This window comes from Culex pipiens, chromosome 2, assembly GCF_016801865.2.
Source record: "Culex pipiens pallens isolate TS chromosome 2, TS_CPP_V2, whole genome shotgun sequence".
NCBI classification, from domain to species: Eukaryota; Metazoa; Arthropoda; class Insecta; order Diptera; family Culicidae; genus Culex; species Culex pipiens.
Genome location: NC_068938.1, coordinates 25,279,037 through 25,303,893, shown reverse-complemented (window position 1 = coordinate 25,303,893; position 24,857 = coordinate 25,279,037). Strand labels below are relative to the sequence as shown.

The following is a 24,857-nucleotide window of genomic DNA, read 5'->3' as shown; positions in this document are numbered from 1 at the left end:
TAAGAGTATATAAAAATCTTTCAAATTTCAAATTTAAAATAAATGGGACAGCTGTAAAATTCTCCAACCATTTAATAAAATGTCATTTTATTGAAAACTGGACATTTTTTGTTATTTTCAGTTAAACAATAATCAGAATCTCGATAATTTCCTCCCTCGTTTACAAAACAAAATATATCGCCCCATAAACTTCCGTCTAATTAACGGCAATTCTAGTTTTGCGCTATTTCCAATCACGACCAATCGCGACCATCAAGATTTAGATATCAAACGCCGCTGGAGAGGAAAAGACATCAAATCCAACTTACACACTACACCAACTCAAGCCCATTTGCTGCACTGCGTGTCATTTCCCGAGTCCCCAACACTCTCGTGTGTGTCTTTCTCAAGAAAGGAACACAACTCGGGCTCATAAAACGGGCCGTTGTGGTGGCACGCCACTATTTGCATTCATGGCTACGCCATATGCTGACATCCATGGAGTGTGGCATCCACTCTGAATGCAACCACCACAACGACGGTTGGACAAGTCAAAATAGCAACCATTCTTTCCGATCACACCAAAGTGATAATGATTCGAGCCGACTGCTGCTGCGTGACACACCGCATCATATCGGAATGGAATGGGCAGTAGGTGCTGCGATTTTGGTACGATTGGCGAAATTTAAAAAAAAGATGGCGGTTAGTGACCCTGAGGAAGACTTCAAGTGGGCCGAAACGTCACTAAACTCCAATGTGTCGTAATTCGTTCAAATTTTCTTCTAAAGACGTCAAAAATGGGTCACCTTACCCTACGTAGCTTCGCAATCCTGCTGCACCGGAATCATTCGGCATCTATATCTAGAGGGCCCTCATCGTCGTCGTCAGACGCAGTAGTTGCAATTGCAGTCGAATGCAATTCCGGGTAATGCACCCGGTATACAACCAGACACGATTGGAAATGCTCTGTATGTGTGGCGACGAGACGTCGAGAACGATAACGGGGGTTTTCACCGCGAAACGGGGGAGCAGGACCGAAGTGGGACGACGACGACGTCGAAGTCAATGCAAATGTGGAATATGCAAGTGAGATATGTCTGATTAGTGGATAGTGCAAGTCAGGCCGTGTGAGGACTTGGTGTGTGGGAGACAACCGATTAGGCGCAATCAAAGTCCTTCGCGCGATAGGATCTCTCTCGTAGCTCTCTTGCTTCGGCCGTTGAAGTCGTGAAGTGTTGGGGCGCAAAACTTGGCGTGGGTGGAACAGGGGTTCTGCCTGAAATATGGGTCGTTTCCGGTGCAGCAGGAGTCAAGTTATGGCAGTCTTTTACAGCTCTTTGTGCGCTGGAGAGTTGTTGATTTTAGTGGTTTATCAACGGTTCAACGAATTGATCATCGAACAATCTTCTTCACCTTTGCAAAAGTTTTGTTGGTGATTTGATGTCGAAATAATTTTCGTATTTTTTTTGCAGAAGATCTGACAATGGATGTCAGTAGCTTGAACATTGCTGAATGTCCGTACCATTTTTACCTAAAATTTAAAATTTTATTTATTGGCAGGAAATTTACTAAAATTCAATGCTGTCGATTGGAGCACGTTCAGGGAGTTTAAATCTATCATACCTTAACGAAAAAGAAGCGTTTACTGTCATCAACCTCAAAAATGCCGAGTTGTGTTATGGATGCTCAATTTCCCCACAATCTCCTTAGAATAATTCTGATTCCTGAACTCAGTGTCAACAAAGTGAGTCATAGTTCTGTAATCGTAACTCGATTAGCGCCGCCGTCGATTCCCGGAAGTGTCGCCCTCACCCCTGGAGACTTTTCTCACACTCTTGAACGTGTTATGCAAATAGGTTCAGCGAAACCTCCTCCTCAAATCGTTGACTTCATTTGTATCTCAAACGCAAAGAGTTTCAATTAGAAGCAGCGGCGCGATTAGGAGAGGGAGGGGTGCAGCTTTATCGCCATAACCATTCATCTCGCCCACCTGGTAATCGTCAACGGTCTGACAGGTTAGAGATATTAAAAGTGCTTTGGGGGTTGGGGGAGGAGGGTGCGTGATCGACCGCGCTGCTCAACTCACTCGCTCCGGCAAAGAACAGTTAAACGATCTTTGCCTCAAACCGTGTCTAAATCACAGCAATTAAGCATTTAATTAATGCAAATATTATTGGCAGTAAATATGTTTTCATTAATATTGCGAAACTGATCGCTGCGAGCGAGCTGAGCTCCGACTCTGAGAAGGAGTCCAGTCATCCCGGACTGGAGGAAGGTTGGGAACATTACACGATTATTATTGGGCAAAACATTCAATAAGTGAGTCTAGTCGACGCGCGGGTTGTTATTTGCTTTATTATCGATCGTAACTGCCAAACGTTTGCTTCTCTCCTCCTTTCTCTGCCCTCACAACTAACGTTACGTTCAAACTGGGTGGAAAGAATTGATTCGTGCCATACCGCGCGCGCGTGTGGTGCGATTTGCGAGCATTTTTCAATTTATGTACAGAAATTTTTACAACTATTGCAGTTTGGCAAAAAACGACCAACAGGCTCAAAACACGCAGCCAGTGATAATAAAATATAAAATAGTGGCACCTCGAACGCGTGCTGTGCCGCGGAGTGGGCTTGTTAAGCGAAATTCTTGGCTGATTTATAAAGTGTTGGTTTTATGGTATCGAGAGGCGGAAATGCATCGCAAATTGATGAAGAAATTAAAATCGCTTTGGTCAGCCAGTCGGTACAAATTGGCATTCGTGTGCGCAGCAGCAGCACATGCGTGTTTTAATTAAAGCCTAAGCCTAATCGATTATGAAGCAAGCGTTAAAAAGTTAACAAATAATTCAAAATATGTTATTCAATATGTATGGAAAAATATCGTTTAATTAAATATATGGAGCATAAATCATTTTATATTCAAAAACAGAGGTAAGAGCATTAAATTTCATATACAAATCACACTTTCGTGGATGACTAAATAAAAAAGGCGTTTAAAGAATTTAAAAATTAATGCAAATATTCTAGAATATTTTTTCAGTGGACCTATTTTTCTGAAAAGTCCTAATCATATCCTACATCTTTGCCCAAGACATCAAATCGATCAGAAAATTACTTCTCAAGATAAAGATTTTTGAATATTCTTATGCCATTTTGTATGACCACTGAAACCATAAACCATGTTTTCTAAAAGTTCAGGAAATTTCTTATAAAACCGTCTGAGAAACAGCCAATTAAATATTATTTCTAATTGTCCTCCAAACAGTACTCAGTTTTTAAATACCGATATCTCTGAGACTTATATCCCAACTTTCAAAACCACAATGTCTAAAATTGAAATAAATTGTTTGATAAGTTCAGAAAAAATCTCCACACTTTCTCGAATTTTAATTGTTAATTTAACGTTTGGTTGCCTCAAAAGTAATTTTCTTCTGAATTTTTACTGAACAAAATTAAAAATTGAGCACACTGGTCTTAACGTCCATAAATAAAAAAATATGAAAACAAACATTTTTTACATGTTTTCACATGATAAAACATAACATATTTTTTGTCATTCTTGTAAGTTGTAGGAAATTTGAGAAGCTTAACTTGCTATATTCGAATACACGCTTTTTAATGAAAAATATAAATATTAGTTTGAAAACTTGAAATGGTGTTTTGACCGTGTCTGGACCAAAAAGCCTATGTCTGGAAATATTTTTATCGGATTCCTTGGAAGATTTCACACAACATATAAAAAAATGGCGATGTAAAACCGTAGTTTACGAGGTATGATTTTTTGAAAATTAAACTGGATTTTCAACGCGCCACGCGCAGAAACATGAAAATGACAAAAACGAGAAAAAATCAACATTTTTCACTAAAAATGCGATAACATTAAAATTCAAGCGATAACCTATTCATGTTTGGGTTTCAAAATTTTAGAATTTTCAAATTTAAAGACGCAACTTTTGGTATCCAATCATGTATCGGTCATCGCTGAAATTTTAAAGTTATCGCAGTTTTAGTAAAAAAGTTGATTTCGTAATTTTTCCGTTTTTGCGCGTGGCGCGTCGAAAAATACAGTTTTTATTTTCAAAAAAGTTTGACATCGCCAATTTTTTTATATGTTACAAGCCTTACCCAGAAAACTTCGTCTTTTCCTGTTTTCGTTTGTTGACGTCTTTAGCTTTTTCCTTGTTCAGCCTCCTATGATCAAAATTTGATTTTACGCAGCTTTTCCCATACAATTTGCCGATGCTTCGGAATCGGTTCCAGAGTGGCCAAAGTGTCAATTAGTTAGCGTAAGAACCTTCCTTGGGCTTATACGAACCCAACGCAACAAAAAGCACCTCGATCCGACGCTCCGTATTGAACTGATTCGCGTTCGAACAAAACCGTCGAAATTTTTTATATATATAGATAGAAGATGTGAAATTTTTCGAGTAATCAGACAAAAATATCTTTAGAAATAGGCTCTTTGGTCCAGACACGGTCAAAACACCATTTTAAGTTTTCGTACGACTTTTTCAAATGTTTGGCTGATTTTTTAGGATCTTAAATTCCTTGAATGGCAAACTAATCCTTTCATTTGCGTCCAAGACAACTAGAATCGGTTGAAATGGTGCGGAGCTATGATTTTTTGAAAAAATGTGGTTTTTGCGAAAATTGACGAAAATGATCGATTTTGGGACCACAGACCACGGTGTAGGTCACCCTAACGGCCAAACAAAAAAATACGGGTCGAATTATGAGCTTTTTGGTTACAATATTTTTGAAACTTAAAAACCAAGGCATTCATATAAAAATTGCTAAAAACCACAAAAAATTATGAAACCCCTGTTTTTTCAACATTTTTATTTTTGAAGCAACTGTATCTTCATAAGGATTGAACTTAGATCAATGTTCAATTTGGAGACATTTATGTAAAATTGCGATCAGTTATTGTAAATTTTGATATTTACCACTTTCAAAAAAAATAGTTAAAAAGAATGATATTTGTATTTTTTTATCATCGTGCATTTTTTATGAGGCTTTTTGCAACATCTTAGGCTAATACCACAAAAAGCTTGAATGAAAAAAATCGCGTGCTCTCCTTCAAATTAGCCTTTTGAACCTTAAAATCAAATAATCTCAATCTCATAAAATAGTTTGAATTTTATTTCACTGTATTTTTTTCAAAAAGCGACACAAATTTCCTACAAGTTTAAACGATGCAACGACTTCGAGGCACAGAAATATTCAAAATTATATAAATAACTTGCAAACATCGCAAATGTCATTCTCGAGTAAAATTAACTCCATATACACAAAGATAGCTAATATGACCTTAGGATAGCATGTCCACAAAGTTTCATGGAAATCGAAGGGGGTCGAGTAGAAAAGTACCTGAAAAAATCCTGTTTCGGGTTTGCTCCTTAGTGAAATTAATCCTCAAAATTAAATTTTCTAAATATCTAAAATCACAGTCAACCCAATCGGAATTCTGAAACGTAATACGTAAACGATTCGATTTGAATTCCGATTGAGTTGACTGTGTAGTTACTCATCGTTAGCCTAAACTCGCCTGTTTACCTCGTCCTCGTGAGTTCAATCCATGCTTGTTTTCTGCAACGTTGTTCTCGCTACTTCTCTCCGATACTGATGATGATGACTAGTTGCAATTGCACCTCCCATATCCCCCACTTCTGTTAGAGCGGCGGAGAAGAGTGAGCTCAAATCAGCTGACGACGTGACTCGATGCCCCCACCGAGTCACGGGAGCTGGCGGCTTCCGACGATAGGCTGGGCTCTCGTCATCGACTTTCTTTCCTTTGAACTTGGCGCCCGCCCGCCGTTTAACCGACTTTGATCTCACCGGGGTTTTTGTGTGTGTGTGTGTGTGTGTGTGTGTGTGTGTGTGTGTGTGTGTGTGTGTGTGTGTGTGTGTGTGTGTGTGTGTGTGTGTGTGTGTGTGTGTGTGTGTGTGTGTGTGTGTGTGTGTGTGTGTGTGTGTGTGTGTGTTTGCAAAAAGGTCGGTAGTTCTGGACCATCAAGGGTTGGCCGCTCGGATTTGCATCGTTTAAAAATGCATTCTGTACCACCGGAGAGAGAGATAGAAGGATGACTAGTAGGACGTGTAGTGTGTTTTTAAACATTGGTCGGCTTGATGTTCTCTGCTGCCACTAGAAATCACTATAGACAGTATGCTGGGAGTGATGTTGCACCGGTGGGCAATGTAGGTTACTGCAGCCGGTCCAGGTTCGTTCTAATTTTGAATTCATTCAACGATGCACACAGTGTTTCGTCGTCGTTTTGTCCAAATTTAAATCTCTGGACATCTTTAAATTGTAAATCGGACGTTTCTCAGCTAATTTTATGTTGTTTGACTTTAATTTTAATAAATACAAGTTTTTAATATAAATCATTCTACAACATTGAAAAAATGCAAAGTTATTTTGAAATTTCATTTCACAAAAATAATTAAAACCTATTTCCAAGAGAACACCTCAATCCAACGGATCCTTCCCAGAGTTCCAGAACGCAACCTCGTTTTTAACGCGTTCCTGTTAAGCGATAAAAAATAACTCCTCCAACTCTGGTGCGCCCAAAACCATCAAGCAGGGTGGTAATTCATCACACAAGCGTGAAAAATAAAAAAAAGAGGGAAACCTGGAACGTCGAAATCCGGCCACCACCAAGGAAATGCCGCCGATTTAGGAGGGCGAAGGTGCGCGCTCGCGCTCGGAATAAAAAATCAAATCTCCGGCTTTTATGAGATTTTCGTTCTGTTTCGGGTTTTTTTTTCTTCTCGTTGGGATTCTGAGAGTTGTTTCACTTTTATTTTTCTGTTTCGAGGTGTAACACATTTTGAGCAGCGCGGGATGATAATGATGATAATATGCCAAGGGAGAGGAGGGAGGAGGGACGAGGTTGAGAGGAAAATCAGGAAAGAACAGAGGTTTAGGAAATGAGAACAGATTATGACGAGTTATTAATGGGACGAAAACGAGTACGTGGAAAAGAGGGCCAACCGACGAAATGATAAAAATATTATGACGAATTGTGGTGATCAAAAGCGATTTTTTCTTCGACTCGCTCTCGCTCTGAATTGGATTGGAGCAGACGGATTTGAGGAATGTACGGGGCGTGATTGAGCGGAAAGATACCGGTTATGTGTGTGGGATATGATGGAAGGAGCTTTGGAGCATGATCGTGATTGGAGACTTTCAAGCTGTGGGAGTTGAGGTTGTGATTTTTAAAGATAAGTTTCGTTTCGAATGTTGAACTCTCAAACATTTTTTTAGGCAAGTCAATGTAAAGAAAACAATAATTTCTGATTCCTTAAATTCGAAAAACGTATGTTTCGTAAATCTTTGGAGAAATACCATTGCTGAAAAAAAAATCAACTCAAACTCTTATAGATTTTCACACATAAATCAATAATTTAAGAACAAAAACGTTTTCAAAAGAACAATAACATTATTAAAAAAATGCTTAATTTTTATTATTAGGGTAATTGAAAATCGTTTCAAGACACTCAATTTTGGAAGGAGCTGAATGGAATTCTACATAAATAACTAAAATTAAAGTTTAAAACATAGTTTTTGAAATTTAACAAAAAATAACCTATCACCAAAATCTTAAAACATATTAACAGTTTATTTATGCTAAAGATTATGAAATATCTTATAAGGTCATAATACCCATTTTATTTGCTGCACCCTTTTTCAATTACCGTAAACCGTTGTGACATTGACAGGATTAAGATTTTTTTGCAAATTGAAAATAGCAAGCTTGGTGGAGATGTGTTCAAAGTAACAACTAACTAAAAAAATGGTATTAGTTTACTAAATATAACTATGAAAACATTTATATATGTATAGTATTATTACAAAACTGTCAAAGTTATCTACGAAACTGAGTTTGAATAAAACAAACAGACACTATCGGTTTTTTTTTTGAAAATTTTACTCTAAAACAATTATTAGTTTCTAAATAACAAGTTTTTAGTACCATTGAAACAGAATTCCAAAATATCTTTAGCAAGGTTGTAAAAATATCAAAATATCAGCTCTCAGCAAATACAATTATCCCGCCTGAATATTCATGCCTCAAATACAACTGCTCTTCTCTCCTCATTGAAACTTTCAGCGCCGAACATAGCCGAACACGTTTTCGTGTTTACCCACTCGCGATTGACATTTTCCTTTCCTCTCTCATTCCCGCTACCACGATCATCCTACCGCAACAGCGTTTTACCACAAAAGCCGCCACAAAACCAATTTCGCAAACGCAGTTTAACGGGACGTCATGCGTGTTCGGCTCCTAATCGCCATCTCGCTTTCTCTCATTGCAGTTTTCGGAGAGATTGAGAGACTCAGCGGTGAGAGCGCAGAGTCGAAGAAAAGGGAAGGAGTAATAAAGAGAGAATGCCATCGCTGGAAATCACGAGACACAAGAAGAGATCTCACAAGCTATAGTGATTTTTAGATTTATACGCATTCTCAGTAGAACAAGCTTTTTTGTAATTTTTGATTCTTTTATTCATGCTTTCCTTCTATTGAAAAATCCATTGTTAGAATATCCAATTACACAGTAAAAAATAATGTAAATTTGGAAGCTGTAATTTTGGAAGGTTGAATATTACCTCTTTAATGATGTAATTTTACCTCAATTTAGACAGAAAAAGTGACATTACACCAGAAAAGTGGTAAAATTACTCATTTTCAGAGGTAAAATTATACCTTTTGTCTGACATAAAAGATGTACCCCTTCCCAGATGTAATATTACATTGATTTTTTTTTCTGTGTACATCAGAAAGAACTGTAGCACAAATCATAGTTGTAAGGAACTCCAAAACTCTATTAGGTTATTAGAAATACGAATTGGGAATTGATTATCTACTTATAAAATTAATTGAATTGAAAATTTATTCATACTACAAAATTTGTTTTGATGCCAACAAAAATTGTCTAATTTTTTTATCAATCTGGAAATTTTTTTTTGGTGTGTCCCTACGCTTCTTCTTCCCCTGTCGATTCAGAATTGTGTTGTTGTTTGAACACTCAGTGCTCAAACTCAACCCAATTACGAGTCATCTCTGCGATACGGCTTTACGCAGTAGGCCTGGCCGCTTTTACGCTTGTGATGTATCAATGCATTTCGATGCAATGGCGCACTAAAAATGTGAATAAATGACAAGAAGAGTGCTAGGCGTCATCTAACCTAAGGCACTCTCCAGGATCCCTTCGAAAGATTGGCTGCGCTAGGGTCTGATTAGATTAGATTAGATCTGGAAACTTTTTGTTTATTTTACCTCAAATTTATAAACATTGAATTAAAAATTAATAAACTCAACAATATTTAATCGCGTGTGCATTAATTGTGATTTTTTCAAAAATTGTTAATTCAATTTGCACACGTTTAGTCTAAAATTTGTGAAAACCACACCTCGATTTTGAAAATAACAGTTTAAAAAATTTGAAAAAACACATCTTTTCTTAATCTTAAAGTCTACTTAAAAATTGGAATGGCTCAGTACATGTTTGAAAAATATAAATCTTGAGAGAATTCTTACCGTTATAAATACATTGGAAAATTAATTGAAATCCTATCAATCTCACCCCGATTTAGTTTTTGGTTGCAAAATGATTGGAGGTTGAAGATTAGCAAATGCAAAATAAAAAAAAATTAATGTAAAAATTAAATATTGAGAAAAATACTACAAAAAATACAATCTACATAAAAAGTCTAATTCGGGAAGCATTTTTAAATCTTTTCTCCCTCAGCCGTAAAAAAGTCCACCTTCTTGCAGAACCCCTCAAGTTAGGTCATTCAGACTGAACTTTAAAACTCGGCCGGTCCAAACTTCCTTTTGTATGTAGATTAGTGAAAAAGTTTGTGAATAAAATACAGTTGGAAAAAAGGTCCCCCATTTTCGACAAAGGAGGGAGGAAGCGAACTCCGGTATTGAATTATCCGCATCACTGATTACTGATTATTTTGGTTCTGCTCGAGAGCTGTTTTTCGGAGGTTCGGAAAGACGAATGGCACTCGATTATTTCATTCTTTGATTTTATTTTTCAAAGCCTCTCCTTCTCCGCCACCAGGAAGACTTGAATGAATGGATGTTTATCTCGCGAAGGACCGAGTTTGATTTTGAATCTGATTTTTTTCGTCTCTCTTTCCATGTCTTGGTTTATTTGGAAGGAAGACAAAAGTTGAATGATAAAAACCATTCCTGGAATTCTGGTGGAGTGTGAGTCTGCTGAGGAGCAGAGTCGATGAAAGGAGTTTGTTCGTAAACAAAATTGTCTCTATCGTCAAGCTAAATTAGCCTAGTCATGGGGTATAATGTGAACTAGGAAAGAGGGGGATTGAAGGATTATCGCCCTCCGTTCCACAAAAGGCTCAAAATTATCTCCAAGATTGGATCACAGTACACAACAACCCGTAATTCGAAACTAATTTGAGTTTTTTTCTTCTCCTTCCTTCCACCAAAAAAAAAAACAGGAAATCCTCTCGCAGTCGTCCGAGAAGCTGGAACACCTGATCGCCTCCTCACCTGCCTCGCTAGCCGCGAAAGCGTCCGCCGAGCAGGATGCGATAGCAGCGTTACAAGCGTTACGCAACAATAACAATCATACAAAGCCAGTTACCTCAGTACTTAGTAAAACGCATCTCGAGAACCTGCACGCAAATTCAGTATCTGTGATCCCGATTGAGAGCATGAAAATCAGTCACCAACAGCAGCAGCAGCAACAACAGCAACACCATCAACAGCCGACGATCATTCATCATCAAACGATACACCTGCAGCAGCAGCAGCAGCATCAACCAAAACAGCAACCGTTGATCCAGGTCAAGAACCTGACCCAGCTCCAGCAGGAACATCTGGAGACGGCCGCGGTGTTGATGGACATTAGCAAAAAAGTGATAATCTCGCCGCCCAGCTCGAACCCGCAGTCGCCGAGTTTGATTGCCGCCGAACAGCAGCAGCAGCAACAGCAAAAGTTGCAACAGCAACACCATCAACAGCAGCAGCAGCAGCAACATCAACAGTATCAAACCATCAACAACAACAATCAGTCGCAACTACAAAGTATTAAATCTTCTGTGATAAAGGTGAGTTGATTCAGATTTTTTTTTTTTTTTTTGCTGTGATTGTTGTAAAGATTGTTGAACTGTTTTCAACAATTTTAAAGATTTTGTAATTTTAATTTTGTAAGCATTTGATTTTTTGCGCTTTATATTTCTGTGAAATTTAAATATACATTTCTAGCAATGAGTTAGTTTTCGTGAACTGATCAACTTTTTAGCAACTGTCTTTGTGTTCCAATCTGGCAAAACAAAATTTTACTATCAAAATATACTCAAAAGTTATTTTCGACTTATTTTGGAGTCGTAAAGCAAGGAGGGACATAAGCAAAAAACTAACAATCAAATTGAATTCGATTAAAAAAGATTTTAATAAAGGTGCATATTTTCAGAAAATGTTTCAAAATGTCTTGTACAACTTTTGAACTATTCCAACCTATTTTTATTTATTTATCGTCAAAATTCTTCAAGTTTGATACTGAAATGATTTTTTTCAGCAGCATCTAAACTGCCCCTGATCGCATAAATGTCCCATATGCATTTTCATCGCTTTTGAGTTATTGATGCAGTTTGGTTCAAAATCGTGTGCACTTTCAGAAAAGCCTATAACATCCAGTACTTTGTTCTAGAAATCAGGAGGAATTCCAGTTTTTTCGCGAAAACTTAACACGTAGCCTTATGTATGGGACAAACTTCAAATGCGTTTTTCTCAGGTTGCTGTTTTTGCATATGGGACACTCATGCGAACATGGGTAGTAAAATAAACTGAATTTTGCATTTAAAATCTAAGTTTGTAATTGCATTTTTTTAACTAACAAAAAAAGATTTATTTATTTTTTTAAACAAACGTTAAGGTTGTTGGCTGCAATCAATTTTAAATGCATTCTGCAGCGTTTACAAACATTTTTTAAATTTTTTTTAAATTTTCGATGAACAGTACCGCAAAAAGTTTTTTTTTTGCTTAAAATTATACTTACTTTTACTTTACTTTTACTGCTCGTACAACCTCCGGGTCATGAGCTGTCTCCAGATGCGCTGCCACTGGACTCGGTCCTGGGCTGCTACTCTCCAATTCCGCTGCGGAACTCCCACACTTTCCAGATCTTCCTCCACTTGGTTCAACCACCGTGCACGTTGCGCCCCCCTCCGCCGCGTTCCAACCGGCTCCGAATTGAACACCAACTTCACCGGATTGATTGTCTGGTTCGGTTGGCGCGCATCCAGCGCGTCCGGCATTCTCGCGACGTGTCCGGCCCACCGAATTCGGCCAGCCTTGGCGACCTTCCGAATACTTGGCTTGCCGTAGAGTTGCGCCAGCTCGTGGTTCATCCTTCTCCTCCATACAGTGTTCTCACGCACGCCGCCAAAGATCGTCCTAAGCACTCGTCGCTCGAAAACTTCAAGTGCTTGCAGGTCCTCCTCGAGCATCGTCCACGTCTCGTGCCCGTAGAGGACGACGGGTCTTATCAGCGTTTCGTACATGGTACACTTTGTACGCCGGGAAAGGTGACCAGACCGTAAGGTCTTGTGGAGTCCGTAGTAGGCACGACTACCGGTGATGATGCGCCTCCGAATTTCTCTGCTGCAGTTGTTGTCCGACGTAACCAACGATCCGAGGTACACAAACTCCTCCACAACCTCGAATTCGTCGCCGTCGATCGTCACGCTCGGTCCTATGCGAGTCCTAAGGGACTCGGTTCCTCCTGCCAGCAGATACTTCGTCTTCGCCACATTCACCTTCAATCCAACCTTATCCGCTTCCCGCTTCAATTCGGTGTACCGCCTGGCCACCTCCTCGAACGTTCTGCCGACAATGTCCATGTCGTCGGCATAGCAGATGAACTGGCTGGATCGGTTGATAATCGTGCCCCGCATGTTGAAGCCCGCCCGCCTCATAACACCTTCAAGCCCAATGTTGAAACAGAGGCCGGAGATACCGTCGCCTTGTCGCAGTCCCTTGCGCGATTCGATCGGGTCGGACATCGCTCCCGAAATCTTCACGCTGCACCGCGCCCCGTCCATCGTCGATTTCACCAGTCTGATCAGCTTCCCGGGAAAGCCGTGCTCGTACATGATCTTCCATAGCTCTTCGCGATCGACCGAGTCGTACGCGGCTTTGAAATCGATAAACAGGTGGTGCGTCGGGATCTGGTACTCGCGACATTTTTGGAGGATTTGGCGCAGCAAAAAGATTTGGTCCGTCGTCGATTTCCCCTCCACAAAACCGGCTTGGTACGTCCCAACGAAATCCTTTGCTCGCTCCGACAGACGACAGAAGATGATCTGAGACAGCACTTTGTAGGCCGCGTTGAGAATAGTGATGGCTCGATAGTTCTCACATTCCAACTTGTCCCCCTTCTTGTAGATCGGGCATATTACTCCCTCTTTCCACTCCTCCGGTAGCTGTTCTGTGTCCCAGACCTTGACTATCAGCCGGTGTAGACAGGCCGCCAGCTTGTCCGGGCCCATCTTGATGAGTTCAGCACCGATACCATCCTTACCCGCTGCTTTGTTGTTCTTCAGCTTCTTGATGGCATCCTTAACCTCCCTCATCGTGGGTGCTGGCTCGTCCTCGCCGTCCACCATACCGCTGACGTCGTTTCCCCCGCCGCCTTGGTACTCCGCCTCTGGGCCGTTCAGGTGCTCGTCGAAGTGCTGCTTCCACCTTTCGATCACCTCACGCTCGTCCGTCAAGATTCCTCCGTCCTTATCCCGGCACATTTCGGCTCGCGGCATGAAGCCAGTCCGGGATTGACTGAGTTTCTTGTAGAACTTACGCGTTTCGTTGGAGCGATACAGCTGTTCCATGTCCTGGCACTCCAACTCTTCCAGGCGGCGCTTCTTGTCCCGAAAGAGATGGGTTTGCTGTCTTCGCAACTGTTTGTACGACTCCTTGTTCCCACGGGTGTTGTGCAGCAGCCACTTGTCCCGCGCTGCTTTCTTCTCGTCCCAAATCGCCTGACATTCCTCGTCGAACCAGCCGTTCCGTCGAACCCGGTCCACGTACCCGATGGCGCTCGATGCCGCTGCGTTGATGGCTGCTTCCATATGGCTCCAGCAGGCCTCCAGAGGGGCTTCGGCAAGCTCATCCTCGTCAGGCAACGCAGCTTCGAGCTTAAAATTATGTTTTCGTCAAATTTTTGGAAAACTTGTGATAGCAAAACAACTGAATTTCTGCGAAATGCATTTCGAAACATTTTTTTTATTCAAATGTATTTTTCCAATAAATTCAGCTCTTCTCTAAATTTCTTAAATCAAAAAGATCTACAAATTATTTTTGAAAAAATAGATTTCTTGTCAACAAAAATAAAAAAAAACGTCAAAAATTGATTAAAAAAACAAGGAAAGTAACCGTTAATACTGTAAACATAAAATTTTCAATTTAAAAAATGTATGGAAGTCAATGAACTTATTGATAAAACCATAATTATTTGAACCCGCTCATTAGATTGCAAAAAAAAAAATATTTATTATATCATAAACTAAAATTAATATCAAAAAAAAATATTTAGGAATTCTGGGCACAACATTTTAAAACCACAAATATTAAAACAGGTTTCACATCAAAATGCTGCTAGTAACTGAAGTTATCACTTCCAGAGAAAATGTAAGAAATCATTAAAACAAATTCCTGCAATTTAATGAGTGGCTTAAAAATATTATGGAATTTGCTTTTTTAAGAGTTAATTAATTTCCATATATTTGTTAAACTTTAAATTTTATTTTTGCTCTTCTGTTACTTTGCAGTTGTTTTTATAAATCAATTTTTGAAGCACGATTTTTGTTGCCAAGAGTGGAATTATGTTTGTTTATGTTTGTTTGTGCAAAACTTTTGATTTGACAATTTTTTAGAACACTTTTGGAATATTTGATCCAAATTTTCTCAAAATGACCCAAATCAAAAAGTTTTGCATTAAAAAACATTATTCCGCTCTTGGCAACAACAATTGTTCTTCAAAAATTAATTTATAAAAACAACTGGAAAGTAACAGAAGCGCAAAAATAAAATTTTAAGTTCAACAAATAGGGGAACAGCATCTAATTCCAGAGTGCCTCTAAAGTTGGCAGGTCAGAACTTTGACATTCAATTAAAGCTAATTAAAAGCGTTTTCAACTGAAATCGAGTGATAAATAGCTCAATAAGAAATGAGCAAGCAAGTTTCTATCAAAAGTTTTGCAAAATTAGTTGTTTAAATAGTGAAAAGTCGCAAATTTGATGGAGTTAGGAGCGAGTGCTTAACCTGCCAAACATACGAGAATTTCCCCTATATGGAAATTAATGAACTATTTAAAAAGCAAATTCCATAATATTTTCAAGCCTGTCTAATCTGCATAAATCAATTTTATTTATTATAGCATAACATTGAACTAGTTTATATTTTCTAGCAAATATTTTCCAAAGTTCAATATGGGCTCGAAAAATCAGGGGGCAAAAAAGATATTTTTTTTCTTCAGAAAACTACAATATTTAATTTCAACGTGCAATCAACTGAAAACAATTTCAAATGCAGTTCCCTGCGTTGATAATCATTTTGAGCATGATTGAAACAGTTAAAAAAATATTTTGAAATTTTGTGAAAATTTGATGACGCAAAAAAAAATGTTTTGTCAGAACTTTGATTTTTGGAAATCTAATGATTATAAAACAGCTGTACTGATGTACAATGCATGTTAAACACTTTGGCATTGAAATGTTGGATCCATGGCAAGTAATTTAATTGTTTTTTTTTTCTGCCAACTCCCCTCGACATTGGTCAGAGGCAAGGGACATAAACTTCGAAAAATATTTGCAACGGCCTTATTAAAATTAATTTCAGTAATTATTAAAAAAAAGTTACTCGGAAACTAGTCAAAATTCCTAAAAAGAAAAAAAAACTCAAACTTTAATTCAAAACAATTTGAATGTTAAATACGTGACAAAATTCCTAAAAAAAAAAAAAAAACTCAAACTTTAATTCAAAACAATTTGAATGTTAAATACGTGACAACAAATCTCAGGAATTTTATCATAAAATTAAGAAAATTTAAAAAGCAAAAATCAAAAATCAAACAAAATTTTACTCTGTAATTAGTTATTTAAAATAGGAGTTTTATTAAAACTAAAGAAAAAAATTCAACATCAAAATAAAGATACAGAAATATGAATTTATGAGTTCAAGACAGTCCAAATCATTTCTTATTTTAGTTATTTTATTTAGGCCTGATAAGTATATAATCGAAAAATTAGATAATCCCCAAACTGCTCTGAATGAAAGTTTTAAAAATTTTAGAAATGTACGCTTTGAGACGCCAACTGTTTTCATATCGCCATGCACAAAGCCTTTGCGTGATAAATAGCGCTGAAAAATTAGGAATGTCATTTCAATAAAATACAATAAACATTTAGAAAACGAAAAAAAAAACGAATTGAACTAATGCAAAACAAACAAAAACAAAATACAAAAAAATGGATGATCGTTAATAATATTTGCACATATAAAAATCAGGTGTTTTAGCATTAAGTCTATTTCGAAATTACCGAAAAACCGTATAAATATCAAGTGATTTAACATATTGAAAAGATATTTAATAAATATAGATGATATTATAAGTTCAATTTCCTTCCCCAGCCGCACGACTTTGCCCATCAGAACCACCTGAAGCGCTCGCCGAGCAGCGAAGAGATGGACCTCACGATGAAGGTAATAATTCCAAATTATGGAGGATAGGCAGGAAATTTTTGACACTTTTGGTTTTATTTCTTCCTAGCGCGTCAAGGTGGAGCCGAACATCCTGTCGCCGACGCTTCCGGCGACCACGCTGGTCAAGAAGAACGTCATCAAGCGCGAAAACCTGGACGCGATGGAGTTGGGTGGCGGAACGCTGGTCGATGATCATGCCAGCCAGCACAGTGACAGCGCCGACAGCAGCGATTCGGGCCGGCTGCAGATGGACATTTCGTCGCAGGACGCCGGCTCGGAGTGCACCACGGACGAGATTAAGCGGTCGAACAACAATAATAACAACAACCATCATAACAGCCAGTTGGACCACATTGGGCGGGAAACGCCGGACAGCTTGAACTCGCTCGAGGAGCAGCAGCACCTGCAGCAGGCCCAGATTCACCTGGGGCAGCAGTTTAGCGCGTTGGCGGATGGGGCCGATCCGGCCACGACGCAGCTGTGGCAGGCGTTGGCGCATAATACGAGTAAGTTTTGTGATTAGGAGTTGAGTTGATTTAGATGACTAATTGGTGTTAACCTTCTTTTTAGATTTGATTGTAAATGGCGCCGGAAATGAGGCGACCCAGCTTCTCCGGAAGATGATCAACGCACGAACACTTGGCCTTCAGTTTTCACCGTCCATTCAGCTAACGCCCGGAGTGTCGCTCATGAAGGTAAATATCTCTCGAAAACTGAGTAGAGATTTGTGACTAATGTGACTCTTAATTTCAGCAGGCCGAAGCGAACCGCACGATCAACCAGGGTCGCCGGAAGCAGTCCTGTCCGATCCGGACGACGCCCGTGGAGGGCAACTCGCCCAACACCACGATGGAAGCCTTAAAGTTGACCAACAAGTCCGGCGTCACAACGGTAGTTACCAACAGCAGCGGCGGCGGCAGTCCGATCAACCTGGACGCCTCCTCGCACCCCAATCAGCTGAACCGTGCCAACATCCTGTTCCGAACCAAAACCGTGGTGGACAGCCCGCTGCCGACGACCACCATCGAGCCAAACAGTGGCGCCGCCAGTCCGCAGCTGCTGAAGAACGTCCCAGCTCCGCAGCAGTCGCAAACCCCGCAGCAGCAGCAAAGTCCCCAGAACCAGAACTCGCAGCAAAACTCCCAGCAGAAGGACATGTCCTGCACCAACTGCGGCACCACCACGACCACCATCTGGCGGCGGAACATCCGCGGCGAGATGGTGTGCAACGCGTGCGGGCTGTACTTCAAGCTGCACGGCGTCAACCGACCGCACACGATGCGACGGGACACGATCCACACGCGGCGGCGACGCCCCAAGGGCGACAAGTCCACCCGGAGGAGTGAGTTACAACTTGGGGTTGTTTGTTCGAATCAAATCTAACCTCGCTTTCTTTTCCGCAGAATCCATCAAACAGGACGGTGCGACGGTGGAACCGATCGACAACGGCGTGGTGGAGGGTGCCGCTGACCTGCAGGCCCTGCAGAACCACAACCTGCTGATTGCGCTGCGGGATGCGGCCCGGGCGACGCCACCCAACTTCCCGATGCCTCCCGTGAGTAGAATTGGATTTCTTTTTAAGTTTTATTTCTATTTGTTTGATGGAAGAGTGCTGGGGAACTTCTCTTGGTTGTGAAAGATTGTATGTACGGAATTAAGTAGAAAAGTGAAGATTCGTTCAAGAACTGTAACCAAAAGTTAACTTCAAACAAACTTTTTGCAATTCAAGTTGACGTTTGAGCATCTGACAGCATTTGAAACTGACAGCCAAACAAAGTGCCCAGTGGGGTTGAAACATACGAATGGACTGTTTTGAGGCAGTGTTGCTAGTTTCAATGTTTTTATTTTAATCAACTTTTAAAATATTTTTTTCAGGCCTTCCAGCACTACCTGCGGGTAACGCAGCAGAACTTTGACGCCAGCGGCGGTGGCGGCGTCGGCCAGGACATGGACGCCGGCGAGGACAGCGGTCCGGAGAACGACATCGACTCGTGCAACCTGCCGCTGAATCTGGTGGCGACCCAGCTGGGCAGCGACTCGTCGCAGCACTGACTGCGACGGAAGACCGGCCAGGCCAGCTAGCTGGGCAGAGCCGCGGTGGCCGGCGCCAGCCGAGGGCGCCGTCGTCGCCGTCGCAAGCGCAAAAAAGCGACCAAGAAACAGAACAATCAACCGAATCTCAACTGAAGCTCTAATATCTCTACTTCCCCGTAACAGAAACATACAAAAATATGGTTCTCTAAATAAGCTTTCTCGAGTAGCAGCGCGCACCGTATTTAGCCCGTCCCGGCCTCGAACTTAAAACTAGAGAAGGAGAGAGGGAGTCAACTATTACCACTTTCTACTAATCGCAGCTACAAACCTATAATCTACTCAACAGAACAAGCAGCATGCGTGAACAAAAGCAACAGCTTAAGAAAAAACAAAACCTACACCGTAAGACTAACCAGTAGAGGAGAGAAAACAAAAATTTCTTTAGAAATCAACAAACTCAAATACTCATCGCGCGAGCAAAAATCGGCCAAAATGCGCCGAAAATACTCTTTAAAAAATAATTTGATTTCAAATCAATTCGTAGCGTTGCAGAAACAAAAAAAATAGTAAGCACACACGGCAAATATTGATAAGCAATAATTCGCGAACCAATCAGAGAGCAAGTCGCGTGAGAGAGTACTGAAGATTTTACTGAGAAAAAAAAAACAAATAAAATCGTATATTTTTATATATGAGAGAGGCAAAATAGGCAGCGAATGCCGTTAGGGTGGTTCACCGCACACACAGCGTAGTTTAGCAGTTAAACATGTGTTGAGAACTGGAAATTTTAAAAATCGATAAGACTAGCGCGAGAGGAAAGCGTTTCCGTTCCAGTTTTTCTTTCGCATAAAGGTCAGTTTTAGTTTGTCGCGTCGCGTCGTTCATTTTAATCAGAAAGAGGTAAATTTGTTTAATTTAACTGCACGGCAACCGTTTGAATGCTTTTATCTTAATATAAAATATAGCAAGCCGCAAGAATAAGAGGAAACGAAAACACTGAAGGACAAGAGGAAAAATATGTGATAAACATTGTTGGTTGATATTCATTTTTAAAGAAAATACTGAAAAGCAGAAAGGAATCAAAATTAACTCGTAGAGATGCAAAGCAAGCAGTTGAAACTGTCCAAATACTCAAATCTTCCCTGGTTGATCATTCTCTTTTATCTGTGTGTACAAGTTGCGTTTTCCCTGCTCAGCTGTTACGAGAAACGCAACGCTCCCTTACTTTCTCATTTCAAACCACTCTACTTAATACGAAACGTTGCACGTGATCGACACTTACACAGTAATATTTACTCTAACAATACTTAATTTATTACTGATACCTAATTGATTAAGCTTCGTTCGTTGTGACTCCATTTCGTCCCAAAAACAGCTCTCTAAACGAACCAAACTCCGACCTACAATGATTTCCACCCATCGCTGCGCGATAGTGCTCGAACGCTGCGTCGTCCCTTTCTTCATCAAACGTGTACAGTATTAGAACCAATCTCAAGACGCCTTCGTCTCCGCCCAGCGCCGTCCCGCTTTCTCAATAAAAGATTTCAAATCAAAGTCATCAAATCCGCAAACAAAACAAAAAATGCCCGACAAATTAAAATCTAGTCATTTCATCGACTTTCCTTTGACAGCAACGCAAGTTTCGAGCACTGTCGGCGCGCGATTTTCGAGTACTTACACCCCCACTAACAATCCCACAATAAACAAAGCAAGCCTTGAGCAATCATGACACACTTCCCGCATCAATTTCCCCGATGGTTCTGTTTTTTGCGCGATGATCGCACACAGCCTACTTTGGTTGCCAACCAAATTTTAGAGAAAGAAAAACTTAGCACTTAAACAAAACTTATGTATGTGTTGTATACCAGTTGTTTACCAGTTTAGTTGTTAAGGTGTCCCGCTATTTCCCCCGCCCCCCTGAACAATTCTCTTGATATAGTGTTAAGTTCCTTCGACACCCAATTTTCGTCGTCCCCACACGAATCTCCATTAACTATTACTAATTACTACCTACTATTAACAAACCTGTAACCGTAAACGTGCTTTTGTTGCACCCCCACACTATTGTATGCGTTAAGAATTTTTAGAGAGGGAGAGATCGCGCAAGATAAAACAATCAAATTGCTATTATTATCACCCTAAGTTGGGTCACACTGTAAGGATTACTCCAACAAAAACAAATAACAAGATGCAAACCTAACCTATAAATTGCATTAAAACTTACTCGGTTAAGTTGAAACTAAAAGTTCGTTCAAAAAAAAGCAGAGTGTGTCTGGAAAATGAATCACTTGGTGCGTTTTAATTTTGGAAACTTGCAAAGCAAAAACAAAATCACTCTTTGAAAGCGGTCAATTCGTGAGAGCCTTGAAAACAAAACAAAAAATCAGTACATTTTGAGTCAATTCACACAGCGCAGCCATGACCGGAGGCAAAGAAAAGGGCAGCGTTCAAAACGTTGCGAGGTTACAAAACAATCAAAAAGTTCCCGTTAATTTCAATTTGAAACTAAAAAAATCGATCTCTGTTTGTGAAGGCGTCTGTTGGCAACACTGCGTAGGGGGGAAATTCGATGACTTTGAACATCGCGGGGTAGTTGGGTTGACAGCGAAGCTGTCGTTGGGCAGAACTGTTAAAAGGATGGCACGGTTATTGAAGGTTATCCAGTTTTGACATGTTAAATTGATGTATGATTTTTTTCGTTTAACTTAAATTTGACAAATGGTTTTGAACATGTAAATTTTTTACTTATTTTAGAGTTATTTGTACTGAGATTGTTACTCAGAGCGGATCTAATTTGAAATGCACTTTGAAGATATTAATTTTAACTGATTTTTGTGGTTATTTTACTCATTTTTTGTGAATTTAATCCTGATCAGGCTATTACATTAAACAAAGCTTTTTGGTTTATTGATGGTAAAATCATTTAAAAAAATTAAAACTGAATTCAGTAAAAATTTCCTTGATTTTTCACTTCAGTTTTTATTTCAGTTACCTGCTATAACTTTGCCAAACTTCAGCCAGTTTTTACCCTGATACACTCAAACCCCGATGGTTTGACACCAACTGTTGTCAAACGAACGGGGTCACGTTTTAGTTTGACACCCCTTTTACACGGAGTTCACACACACTACCAAACGTTTGTTTTGATAGTGTGCGTGAGCGCCGTGTAAAAAGTGACAGTTCATCACTTTTTAGTTTGACTTTGACCAACCAACGGGGTACAAACTAAAAAAGTGTCAAACGAAAAAGTGACCAACCACCGGGGGTTGAGTGTATCTGATATCAAATCTGTGTGAATGTCACTCAATTTTTGTTGAATTCTGGAGATATTATTTCAACTCTTTCACTTGCCCCACTATTCCAATCCTTACACACACAAAAATAGTAATGTAATGACAAAAGTAACTTGATTTTGAAATAAAAAGTTGTTAGAATTCGCTACATCAAAAATTTTTTTTGCTTTCAAAATGAAAAAATAATGCTAAAGTTTTAAAAAAATCTCATTACTAACTGATTTAAAAGTTTAATTTTTTATTACGACTGTAAAATTTGTTTCATTTTGTCGTTCTCGTGTAATATTTAAATATTGAAATAAAATCCAGTACATTTTTTGTTAATTATCTCTGAAATATTAAATGCTAAAAAAAAGTTTTTTTTTGTTTTGACAATAATTTTTTATCGATACAAAGATTTCGTTCCATAAATGCATGGTATTATCAAAAACTTTTCAACTTTTAAATTAAAACTTTGAACTTTTTACGAATATTCACTAACGCGAACTTTTAATACAACGAATAATCATTTTAACAGAACAGTCTTTTTTCTTTGTTTGACGTAGATTCAGTTTGGCTGTGAACTGAGTGGTTTCAAATGAGTATGTACCGTAAACTGGGGTGACTTTGATAGCCCGGGGTGACATTGATAGGTTTTTCAAATGCCCGTCAAATTAATATCTAAACATTTTTGATAATTTTGAGTATGTAAGCTTTAAGGGATAGCTTATTATCGAACATATATGCAAAAATTTGACTGTTACATTGGATGTATCGAAATTAGTGGCCAGATCAAATTTCTATCAATGTCACCTCGGACTATCAAAGTCACCCCAGTTTACGGTACACAAATATTCAAAATCTCTCAGATTCGACATAATCGAGCCAGTTTAGAACTGAGTAATTGGGCCAAATGTCAGATTTGCGGGAATTTTTACTCAGAATAACCAATCTGATTGTTCTTCACTCACTCAATCTTGTGTAGCTTTAGTTATGATGAAAATTATAGGATCACACATGCATACACTCTGAAAATAAGTTTTACTCATTTAATAAGTTTTTTTTTCTTTTTTACTCAGTTTAATGTATAACACAAAATTGTGAAAATCTAATTCAAAAAATCATCGAATTAAGTTGAATTGAATTTTGAATTGATAAACGTGCACTGTCAGTTCAAAAATGCCCAGCAGTTTGCAAAGTCAGCGATTGAAACCCACCCTCCATTCAGTGTTGCCAAATCCGTGGCGCTAAAGTTAGTTGATTTTACCTATATTGTTTTAATTGAAAACACAACCACAAAACCCCGCCCGCTGTACCGGATTGGAGGACGCAAAGCAAAACACACACACACGGAAATGAATCTAAGATAATTCGAAACAATGCAGTATTTTTGTGAGCTTAGCAAAGAAAAACAAGCAAAAGAACACACATGAACACACCTACACGGAATGTTAGTCAAATCACCCCATTTTATTACCATCAACTACCATAAACGATTAACGATTACTATTATTATTGTAATTATTATTTTTTGTCACACAGCTGTGAACAGATGCAAAGAAAAGAAGCGTGCGAGAACAATACGCGAGTCCGAGTTTAAGTTTTAGCGTGTAGTTTACTGCGCAGCACTAACGCGAAGCCGCCAGCCACACAGTTTCGTGTTAGCAAAGATGAAAAAACGTGATTTTTTTAGGTATAGCAAACAAGCCCCCTATTTTGTACGATAAGTTCTCTGTAGTGTTTATTTCTTTTAAACTGTCCTAAACACCAACACACGCATACGAACGCATCTTTGTATTTATTTCATTTTTGTTCTAACGCACACACACATACACGTATACTCACTAACACTATGATGAAATCTCGAGTAGCTACTTAAATCGATAAGGCTTTACTTAGGCTTAAGCCAAATACACACACGCGCACTCTTTTTAAACGGCGGCATTAAATCACACAAACACACCAACACTAACACGTTCAGCTTTGTGTTTCCTTGCGATACGTTAGTTGTAACTTTTAGTTGTTTAGGGTAATTTCAAGCATTTTAAATATAAAGTGAAGAGAAACGACGCAAAAATTGTACCATTTTTCCCATTACCAACTAATTTATTGCATCCTTCGTTTCGTTTTATCGCAGAAAAGAGAAAAATGCTTTAGAAAATTGAACCAAGCACTTAAGAAAAAGGCGAGAAGAAAATTGTGAAATGTTATACCAGTACTTTACGACAGGGTTTTTTTTAATAAATTAGAATTATTTTAGCACACTAAGAGAGGAAACGAATTTTAACCCCCTTTCCCCCGAAAAAAAACACAATTCTCAACCTTTCCAACCTTTTGTAAGATTATTGCTTCGTCGTTTCCCCCCTTCTACCAAATAAGATTTCTGCGAATCTCTTAACAAAAAAGCGCCCAATTTTTCCCAGATTTTAGTTTAAGCCGCGTCATCCCAAAAGAAAAAAATATCGCTCCTAGAAGTTAAGACGCTAACGTTTTTTTTTGTTTTAAATATACTATTTAAACGGACAGCTTTAGGCTAGGCATTTCGACCAACCTATTTTTTAACATGATTCGCTAGATTATGCACATAAACACACATCTTTGTATACTTAGGAGCAAGCACTTAACACAACCACGCAAGCGTGTAAAACAAGCGGCATGAACAAATTGTATTATTCACCCTTTTCAACGCGGTTTCTTTCTCCAAGGAACAAGAGTCTAGTTTTTAAGCGATCGAGTTTGTATCCGCAAGATTCGTTTATTTTTGTCTGCAAAGAAAAAAAATACCAGCTGTAAAAGAAGTACTTCCGAAGTTTTTTTTAAAGGATAATTATTTG

General features: G+C 39.1%; 1 protein-coding gene across 6 annotated transcripts in view; it reads left to right on the top strand.

Moving 5' to 3' along the window:
• The window catches only part of LOC120414585 (putative mediator of RNA polymerase II transcription subunit 26), a 342,770-nt gene extending 323,379 nt beyond the window's left edge, over positions 1–19,391 (top strand). For 5 of the 6 annotated variants that reach the window (XM_039575820.2, XM_039575819.2, XM_039575823.2 and 2 more), the window contains 7 exons: positions 10,452–11,063; positions 16,646–16,717; positions 16,785–17,223; positions 17,288–17,412; positions 17,471–18,059; positions 18,121–18,272; positions 18,593–19,391. In XM_039575820.2, the coding sequence (XP_039431754.1) occupies positions 10,452–11,063; positions 16,646–16,717; positions 16,785–17,223; positions 17,288–17,412; positions 17,471–18,059; positions 18,121–18,272; positions 18,593–18,769 (2,166 nt within the window). In that variant the 3' untranslated portion in view covers positions 18,770–19,391. The remainder of the gene's footprint in view (positions 1–10,451; positions 11,064–16,645; positions 16,718–16,784; positions 17,224–17,287; positions 17,413–17,470; positions 18,060–18,120; positions 18,273–18,592) is intronic. The other variant, XM_039575824.2, reaches the window with a different exon arrangement.
• Positions 19,392–24,857: the final 5,466 nt, after the last annotated feature.